At 30.5% G+C, this 10,949-nt stretch overlaps 1 protein-coding gene across 1 annotated transcript; it reads right to left on the reverse strand.

Moving 5' to 3' along the window:
* Positions 1-264: 264 nt before the first annotated feature.
* Positions 265-1,783, reverse strand: LOC111471819. Its single transcript, XM_023117495.1, has 2 exons — positions 1,382-1,783; positions 265-781 (listed from the first exon to the last, which is right to left on the reverse strand). The coding sequence occupies exons 1-2, from the start codon at positions 1,690-1,692 to the stop codon at positions 586-588; spliced, it is 507 nt and encodes a 168-aa protein (XP_022973263.1). The 5' UTR covers positions 1,693-1,783; the 3' UTR covers positions 265-585.
* Positions 1,784-10,949: the final 9,166 nt, after the last annotated feature.

Here is a 10,949-nt window from a genome sequence, read left to right on the forward strand (position 1 = left end):
ATAAATAATTTTAGTTTTTTTTTTAATAATTAAATAGAGAATAATAAATAATTTGAATCTTTTTTTTTAAATAATTAAATACCGAATATCAAATAATTTTTAATACTTTTTTCCAAAATAATTAAATAGAGAAAAACAAAAAAATTGAAACTTTTCTTTCAAAATAATTAAACAGAGAACGGCAAATAATTTTATTCTTCTTTTTTCAAAATAATTAAATAAAGGATAATTTTAAATAAAAAAAAAAAAGAAGAACCCAGTTAATTATAGTAATAGTAACCCAAATCATATTTTTCTCATTACTCATTTCACCACCCCCTTATAAAGCTTATAATATACAAAAACAAAAAGAAAAACAACAACAAAAAAAGGTGAGAAAATCCCAGGAAAAAATAATGAACACGAAGACTTCCTCACCACCATAAACACAACTTCATTCACAGTTGCATAATTTTCTCCCCCCAAACGAAAAAAGAAGAAATATAACAAAAACGAACTCTCAGATCTTCCCGGTTCTTCAGATTTTCACCTATTTTCCGGGAATGTTTTCATATAATGTATGTATTGTGATTATTATTCCTTCATCTACGCCGCCAACACCGTGCCGGCGCGGAAACGGCAGTCGTGCCCGGTGGTGGACTTTCCCGGAGAAGTGGATTTTCTCTGATCTTTTTTTCTCATGGCTTTGATGGATGATGATAGATTCAACTTCTTCTCTTTTGCTTCGTCCATGTCGATTTGCTTTTCTCTACACTCTTCGCTGCAAAATGGAGTGTCTCCTCTGCAGAACATAATCGAATCATCTCGTTAGAAATGGAATTAACCTTGGATCCGGTATCTATATCTCTTCTTTTGTTCTTCGTAATTAAAGATCTAATTCTCAAAATCTCAAGGAAAAAGGCGTTTTCAGATCTTGAGATTTCATGTTCGTCAAGAAGCCGCTCGATCCTATATTTCTATTAAAAAACTGCTCTCTAGTAATAATCGAATTCCTCTCTTGATTATCAGAGATTTAAACGGATTCCTCCTGGCTACCGAGAATTTCAACACAAAATGTCGAACTACTCTCTAATAATCGAATTCCTCTCTTGATTATCAGAGATTTAAACGAATTCATCCTCGCTGCCGAGAATTTCAACACAAAATGTCGAACTACTCTCAAATAATCGAATTCCTCTGTTGATTATCATCGATTTAAACGGATTCCTTCTCGCTACCGAGAATTTCAACACAAAATGCCGAATAAACCACAAATCTTAACCAATTACCAGACGCTTACTTAAATCAAAAGCAAATTCCACAATTCAGATCTAAAAAACAACTCTAATATATACAACTATTTTTAAAGTGAAAAAAGAAAAGATAGAGAGGAAAAACTAACCTGTACATGAAAATATCTTTGTTATCAGAGAGCGGTTTCTTGCAGAGAAAACAAGCTTCCAAGAAATGGTGATGATGATGTTCAAATCTTGCATCATAAAACCTCGCTGAAACTCTCGAGGAGGAAACCGAGAGGTTTCTCGTGCCTCGCCGGTGGGTACCGCCATGGCAAATCCTTGGGCGGTGGAAGAAAGGCTGAGGATAGTGGCTGTTCTGGTTTCCAGAAATTCCAGCTTCCACATCCACCAAGGAGACCAACCCGTCGTCCTCATCGATGAAATACGGCCTTCTCGCAGCTACAGAAGAATCCATAGTTTTCTCAAATATTAGAGAGAGAGAGAGAAAGAAGAAAAAGAGGAGAGTTGGAATTGCCGATGAGTTGCGGAGTTTTATAAAGGGAAAAAAAGGTGGAGTGAAGAAGCTGAGAGAAAAATTTGGCCCACAACCAACGGCAGGTTTCAGAGTGAATCCATTGGAACAAAATACCTGAACTCAAAAAAAAATCTCTTCTCTCTTCACCCCTAAATGTTGTTTCTATTTACAGTTATGCCATTTCAAAAGGTTGTCATATTTTTAAATAAGACAGAGAATAGGGATGTTTTGTAATTTTAAGGAAGATTAAGGGTTAAAAAGTAAGGGAAACTAATTCTCCGGAAGGCAGACACCCACACGTCCCCACCAAACGGGAAAGACTCCCTTGAGCTCCAAGTCGTGACGTCAAATATTGTTAGAAGAAAAAGGCAATGCTCACGCTCCCATGGGAGCGTGGATCGCCACATTTTTTCTTTTCTGCTTTTTTTTATTTTTTTAATTCGAAAAAACTCGCTTTATATCCTTTTTTTTTTATAATTATAAATACATATTGGAATTTCTTTTTTAATAAAAAAAATTAATTTTCTTTTCAATGTATTAATAAATGAACTCCTTTAAATACTCATTAAAGGCAGAATTTATTTTTCTTTCAACACACATATTCAAAGATAATTAATTAAATTATTGTTTAATTAATTTTCTTTCATCACAGGTTTTCAAATTAATTTAGAGACAGGTTTTATTTATATCATAAATACTTTGAAATTTATTTCAAAAATATCTTTAAATTTTAATTTTAAAAAAATAAATTAATTATATAAACGTGACAATTGATGTGCAAAAAAAGTAGAGTGGTATATTATTAGCTACCCATATCATATTAATTAATTTTACAATTTTATTTTAAAAGCTATCGCTAAAATCATAATATAATTACCTATCACATGGTAAATAATGTTCATTTCATTAAGATTAATTTCTATATGATTTTAATAAAATTAAGTTTTAGGATAAAAATTAAATATTTTCTTTGGAAATGGAGCGCGTGTAATACACGCGCTAGAGAACGGAGGTAAAAATTTCATCACAATCTCCCAACAGGACTGGTCGGATACCTCCCTCCGACCCACGGTTTTCTAACTTCATTCTCCCAAGTGAAGCTGACGTCACAAAACCTCTAATTTATATATATATATTTTTTTTTTTTAAATCCTAAGATTCTTTTGTCGTTTTCCTAATTACTTCACGGCCCAGCCCACTTTCCGAAGTCATGGAACGTGGGACCCACCTGAACGGCCCTTTTGGAGCGTATTAATAATTATTATTTTATTTACTTTAATCACGAGGGAGCTCGTTTTCCAAGGTTCTTGTCCCCTCTCTGCCCATGAATCAACGGGCAGAAATGACCAGTGCCATCTGAATTTTGTTTACACGTGTAGGACTTTTTGGCCCCACCGTGGCGTTTTATTGAAGGTAAATACTTCCACGTGCCACGAGTTAACGCCGAGTAAAAACACCGCTCTATTACTCGGAAACTAATTCGGGACGCCAGATCCTGATTCGCCGTAGTTTCTTGTTTTTATTTGCGGTCGAGTCTTTTTAGGTTACATAAAAAGTTTAATTTTCTTTTTTTCTTTTTTTCTTTTTTTTTTTGACCTTTTGAGGATTTGTTTATTTAATTACAGATTTCTAAAAATCCTTTCTAAATTTTTTAATTTTATTAAATAAATCTTGAAAAAAATTATCTTTTTTTAAATATTTAATTTTATTTTTATTAGTTATGTTAAAATGTATTTAATATCTATTTTTATTTAATTTGTTTTAAAATTAGGGGTATTTAGATAAAATTATTGATATTATATAGTTTTATTTAGTATATTTTTTAATTTATAAAAAATTTAAAAATTTTATACTAACTAAAAACTACCTTGTCTAAATTATAAAAATATAATAATATAATAAATGAAAAATTATGTACACGTATTTTTCCACATGCATATAAAAAAATGTTTTATTCCCCTCCCGAACCAATGTGGGATCTCACAATCTACTCCCTTTTGAAGCCCATCGTCCTCACTCACATTTGTTCCTCTGTCCAATCGATGTGAGATCTCACAATCCACTCCCTTTTGGGATTCAGCGTCCTCGTTGGCACATCGTCAGGTGTTCACCCTCTTGGTACACTGCCCGGTGTCTGACTTTGATACCATTTGTAATGACTCAAGCCCACCGCTAACCGATATTGTCCTCTTTAGCTTTCTTCTCTCGAAGTTTTTAAAACGTGTCTACTAGTGAAAAGTTTTCACGCTCTTATAAAGAATGTTTCGTCTTCCTCTCTAACGAATATGAGATCTCACATTCAGACTAAAACCCATCTCCCATAAGGTTAGAGTACTCGCCTAAACCAAGATAGGAAATCCGCTCGATATCTATCCCATTCTAGCTAGATTTCACTTTCATAACTTTCGTTTTTGCTTTTCGTAAAATGAGAAGTGAGTTCGGGAAATATCAACTTTTGTGGCGCGTGCTCCTTCCTCCCATCCTTCCTTTACTCCTTTTCCACTTTATTTTTCTTTTACTTTTTCTTATTCCCTCCTTTTAATCATTCACCTTATAATATATAGTTTAATGCATATCGTAAAAGTCTTTTAAAGTGAGGGTCACCACAAATCAAGAGGTTCGACTGTTCTAAAAAAAGAGCTGGTTTCACTCGATGGGATGGTGCTCGATTTAATCGAGCATATCCTCTTAGTCTGGTCCTCATCTCGATCTCTTCATGGACTAAGCTAACTCTAGAGGAGTACACAAGTTGGGTTGGGTTGGGTTGGGTTGGGTACATTTTTCGACTAACTCAAAAATTGGTTGGATAGATGACCCGACTCAACCAATTTCAGGTTGTGTTGGGTTGGTAACCTCAACAATTCGAATAGAGTTCATAAGCCAACTCAACCCTCTGTTTTCTAGTTCGATTATTAGGTTAATTTTTAAAGATTTTTAATGTATCCGTAATACATGTTACATTAATAACTAAAATCTCATATAAGACATATATAATATATTCGTTACAACACATTACTAATATTATTTACAAAATGTCACATATTTTTAATTTTAATAATAATTTTAAAAATAAAATTAGATTATAACCCTATTTCGAATTAGTCAGGTTGACTCGGCCCAAAAAATATCAAACCCACGCATTAGACGTAAAATTTTCAATTTTCTAAAAATTCAACCGACCCAAATGGAAAAAAATTAACTAACCGAGGCCAAGAAACGCCCACGGTTTCACAATTTAATTCACAATTCCACCTTTTATTTTATTTTATTTTATTTTATTTTTTTATTTATTTGACATTTTTGGCCATTTTTTTTTTTCCTAAACCCTTTCGAATATTTTCCCCTTTATTTCTGGTTTTTGGTTCCCACCGTTTCTCCCTTTATATTCCCTCAACAAAAAATGTAAAATAATAAACATTATTTCCATATTTTAATCTGCCTTGTTAATTAATTACATTTATTTTATTTTTTTATTTTTTCCAACTTCCCTATCACTCAATAATTTAAAATTACATAAATCATAACGAGCTAAACATCTCGAGAGAACTCCATTTTAAGTACCTCTTTTAGAAAACCCACACACTCTGGAAATCCTACCCTCGTTAGCAAATCGACTGCATTTTTCTTATCCGTGGTGAAAGGCGGTTCTTAGATCTTATACGGGTCAAATCTTTTTGGAATCAAGAAATTTACAATGTGCCATTCAAATCCAATTTTAAAAATGAAAATAATTATATTTGAAATTAAAATAATTAAATAAATTCAAACATTAAAATTTATAAAGTGATTTATTTAAACCAAATCGATTAGGGAACATGAATAATGTAACACACTAATTACTTAAACCACATTAATGTGGGGGCGGACATAACCCGTGATACATCAAAGTGCAGAGAACTTGACCAATTTAAGACACGTGGCCAACACATACATTCCCACGTCTGTTTCCCTGTGAACCAGCATGTCCCCTAAATTAAAGGCCACTATTCCCTTAAATTATTTTTAAATAATAAGAGATAATAAAAATATTACAATATGGGGAACTGCTTGTCCTTCAGCAAGGGGGCGTCAGAGCCAAAGTGCCCTAAAAAGAATAATTACATTAATTTTAAAGGAGAGGCCGAATAAATTCTCTCGAATAATATATTTATTTATAAAATAAAAAAACTGCTCTATTTAGTATTTTATTATTCCAATCCCGAAATTAATGCCACGACCGTCAAATTCTGCTCGACACGTGTTTGGACTTTTGAGACACGTGTGCGGGTCTCAATTGGCACCCTGCACCACAACAGTATAAAGCAAGTAAACTAGGTTCCGATAATCTGACCTTGGTTTTTTCTTTTTTTTTTTTGTAAAATTAAAAAAAATAAAAGTAACCAATAAATATAAAAATAACACGACTCTCCACAATGGTATGATATTGTCTACTTTGAGCATAACTGCTCATGACTTTGCTTTGGGCTTCCCAAAAGGGCTTATACCAATAGAGAGTGTATTTTTAGATTATAAACCTATGACCATTCCCTAAATTAGCGGATGTGGGACTTTCATCATCCAACAAATTCAACTGTTAAAAATAAATTTAACTCAACCCAACCCAATATTATAGTTTAGGTTGGATAGTTAAAGTTAGTCGAGTTATCATAACACTTGAACGTGAGGTGATCTTTGACGTTTGACTTCTAATTTTATTTTGAATACTGATTGTTCTAAATTTTCTTGGAGGTAAATTCCAATTTTTGTTAATGTTGTATGAGATTTTTAGTTTTATCATAAATAGTTTCTATATTTGGAACGGTAAGGGTATTTTTGTAAATTAATGTATAGGGGTATTTTTGTAATTTAGTTTCATTTTTTTATCTTTTTCGTAAAATACCGAACTTGTTGACCCTTCTTTAAGAAGGGCGACTGGTGGACGGTAAAGTTGAAATTCCCGTTATGGGCGGTGACTTTTCCTTTTTCCTTCGTTGTTTTTTTACCTTAAAAGAATAGTAAATTTGGTAAATTTGTCAAGAGTGCTTGGTCATTGATTTGACTGTTATGGTAATTATTATTTAAAAAAGAAATGAGGAATTCAAAAAGTTAAATAATAATTAAATTCCACTATGTCAATCCACCTAATAATCAAAGAAAACCCCAATTCTTAATTATTAAATTTTAAAAAGTAAAAATAAAGAAAAAAAAAATTAATTTTATCACTTATCAATATCACTTTTATTAAAGACATATTTATTTAAGTCAGATTGTGACGATCTTTTAAAGATAGTCCGTTCTCACAATCATCGTGTTAATTTATTATATTTTTATGATCGTTTTCCACTAGTTGATTCATAATTGAGAAAATTTGTGTACAACTATGAGTCGAGTAGTCACTTTAACATTTTATTGGCTTATGGTCCTTAATTTGAGCATTATGTCTAGCACTCCTTAAGTTAATGAACTTTCGTTGTCAAATGTGGGGGTGGGGTGGGCCTGATAAATTGATTTCCTCGAGTAATATTCATGTTTTTTGACATGACTAGTTGAGTTTTATCCATAATTAAACGGCAAGCTAACTAGATCGTTTATAAGGATCGATAATAATAGTAGATTTTGACATGACCGGTCGAGCTATGCCCATAAGTGGAAAATCAACTAGCTAATAGAAGTGCTGGTGGGTTCAGTAAGGCCCCAATTGTTTGAGTTGTAAATTTTTTTAACCCACACCATTCTAATTAAATAACTGACCCGACCCGACCCAACCCAACCCAACCCAACCATAAAGTTTTTGGATCGGGTTAATTAGGATTGTTAGATCATTTATTCAAAATTTTATTTTTAATAAAAGTAGAAGGGTAGTTGGTAAAATATCTATTTATTTAATTTCAAATATTTAATTAAGATCCGTTAAATATAAATTTTTTTACATTACTTTCCAAATATTTAAAAATTATTGAAATAATAATAATAATAAATTAATTATTAAATTAAATATATATATATATTAAAAATAGCGGTGAGATCCACATCGGTTAAAGAAGAGAACGAAACATTTTTTTTGTAAAGATGTGAAAACCTCTCCCTGACGCATTTTAAAAACTTGAGAGGAAGCCCGAATGAAAAAGTCCAAAAAGAATAATATCTACTAGTGGTGGGGTTGATTCGTTACATCAAAAATAAATTCAGGTCGTTTCGATTCAACCTAATTTAGTTTTAAGAGAATTCATAAACTAGCCTAATCTAAATTTTTTATTTATTTGAATGGGTTGGGCGAGCTGATCGAATTTTTCGAGTTATTAAGTTTCTCGAATATTTTTACTAGACAAATAATTTATAAGGATCGAATGCGATGACTCAGCTGGTTGCATATCCATACAAATAATAATAATAATAATAATAAATAAATAAATAAATAAATAAAGGTCCAATATAATGGGATAGTGTTTATTGATTTGAATGTGGAATGTGGAGAATACAAGTCCATTATACGTTTAGATTCGATTCCTTTGTGACAAAATCATGTCCTAACTAGGCTCCACTCTCTATAAGCTTGAAATTATTAATTTATTGATTAGGTGGACAACTAGGCTTCTTATTAACGTAATCCACATTAAACCTCAGTTATAGCTTCTCATTATTTTCATTTAATATTATTTAATTCGACGTTTTCGAGGTGGCACCACCTAAACAAATTCGCTTGCAATAATGTTGGAGACGGTTCGAGAATGTACTGTTGACCCATGCATATTGACAAGGTTTGTGAGATCCCATATCGATTGGAGAGAGGAACGAAGCATTATTTATCAGGGTGTGTGAAAGCCTCTCCCTAGTCGATACATTTTTAAAACTTTGAGGGAAAGTCTGAAAGGAAAAGCACAAAGAAGAAGATATTTGTTAGCGCTAGGTGGGTTTGAGCTGTTACGATCTTATTTACGAGAGTTAATAGAATTTTAGTTTCGTTGAGGATGTAGATCTCATTTAACATATCTCGTTATGTTACCCCATCGTTGGGATCGTTTCTTTTGGCACTAGGACAAAAATGGCATTTATTCGATTAAAAGTGGGTATAAACTGACACCGTCTACTTCTCAGGAAGTATCATTTTCCTTTAGTCAAGTGATGAACATGACAAAGAAAGATCTGATTTTTAAAATAATTAAAAAAAACTCGACAACCTAATTCAACCCAATTCAACTCGAAAAATAAAGGTTTAGGTTAGGTTGAGTTGAGTTGTGATCTCTATTCGGGTTATTCAAATTTTTGGATTGATCCAAATATCAAATATTTACAAGTTACAACGCATCACTAACACTCAGTTTAAATCGAAAAAAAAAAAATGTGATCCATAATTTGAGTTAAATAGTTGGAATGGGTGTGAAGATATAAAAACTAATCCTTCCACTAAATGCCCCTAAAAGCTAGTAGGCACATGAATGGTGAATATAATAACAATATCATACAAATGGGCTGCGCTAGACAGCTACGAAACAGCACCAAATATATATTTTCATTCATTACATCACATTATCATAATGCTTTCTTCCTTTATTTATTTAATTCCAAACTATAAATTTCCATTTTAATTTACCAACTTTCATACCCCTCCACTTATACCAAAATTTAATCATTTAATTATAAATTAATAAATTTAAATATCGACCCTAAATTTCTACCTATTGAGAGCGGCTATTAACTTTTTATGCTCATCTATAATGTAGAATATAACTGTTAAATGCTTGTCATAAATAACAGGAAATTTAAAAACCCAGCTAGAAAAACACGACCAAACTTGCGTGTTTCAAAACATAATGCTGATGAAATAATTTAAATAAAATAACAATAGCTAACTCGAGCAAATTATGTTTTTTTTTTATTATTATTGAAATGTTATATGTAAAGATATTTTAAAAACTCGATAAACTCAATCCAACCTCTACGATTTGAGTTGGATTAGAAAATAATTTTTTAAAATATATATTAAAATTGAGTTGTAAGTTTTAATTAAAATGTTTGAAAATAAGTAAATAGATGATATCGAAATTAATATTATATATTTATTAAAAAAAATTGAATAATATAGAGGTTTAATAGGGTTTATATTTATTGAGTTCTGATTGTATTTTGGACCTACCTTTTTGGGCCAATTTCCTATTTTAGGCCCATTATTTCCACAATGGGCTTGGGCTAGTTTCGATTCATTGCCCAATTACTTTAATGAATAAAATAAATAGTCCAATTTATTAGTTAATTTAATTAGAGAAGCCTTAATTTGTAATTGATCACAAAATTAACAAGTAATTATGTTATTAATTTAAAATTAACATTACAATTTGTGATAAAAAAAAAAAACAAATTCTCTTATTTTTTATTAAAAATTTGATAGCTATTTATTTTTTAATTTTTTATTTTTTAAAAAATCTCCTCTTTTTACATTCCCTCTTTTAATTTCGTTAAATAACAAAAAAAAAAAAAAAAAAAAAAAAAAAAAAAAAAAAAAAAAAAAAAAAAATCAAAAATTACGATAATACNCTTCATGTATTTAAAGTTAATATATGGACGAAAACTATTTATCTATATTATTAGATAAATCATTTATTTTCCAATCTCTAATATTTTCAGAAATCAATAAAGTTTTCACCATAATCGTAATAATAATAATAATAAAATAATAATAATAATAATAATAATAATAAATCGAGGAGTAAAAGAATTAGAGTAAGGGAGTATTGAAATATTAAAAGTATCGATGCAACTTTTAAAAGTTTATCAACGTTTCTTTAAGCTATTATAATTTATTTTTTTAAAAAAATAGTTGTGAATCTAAGATTGCAAAATTGAAAAGGCATTTAAAAAAAAAAAAAAAAAAACTCAAGTCGAACTATTTAAATATTAGATTGAATATAAAGTATTATTAATTAAATTAAAGTTGTATATTATTATTTCGTAATATCATATATTATATAATACCTACTTTAAATATCATTGTATATAGTACTTTATATATATAATACCATCCTAAGTTTATCGAAAACCACACTCACTAAACTTTGGAAGTAAAATAAATTTACCATTAAATTATCTAACAATGGAGTTAAATTATAGATATTTTTTAGTCAAATTTTGGAGTCGCGACTAGAAATGTCCATGGGGCGGGATGAGGATAGATAAGTGTTCTTGTCCCCATCCCCGCTACTTCTTTCATGTCTCGGGGTGGA

Source organism: Cucurbita maxima, unplaced genomic scaffold (assembly GCF_002738345.1).
Source record: "Cucurbita maxima cultivar Rimu unplaced genomic scaffold, Cmax_1.0 Cma_Scf00058, whole genome shotgun sequence".
Taxonomy (NCBI): Eukaryota; Viridiplantae; Streptophyta; class Magnoliopsida; order Cucurbitales; family Cucurbitaceae; genus Cucurbita; species Cucurbita maxima.

Coding starts and splice junctions, on each gene's coding strand:
- LOC111471819 (XM_023117495.1), bottom strand. CDS start 1,692: ATGGATTCTTCTGTAGCTGCGAGAAGGCCGTATTTCATCGATGAGGAC. Junction 782..1,381: donor AAAGATATTTTCATGTACAG/GTTAGTTTTTCC, acceptor TATGTTCTGCAG/AGGAGACACTCCATTTTGCA.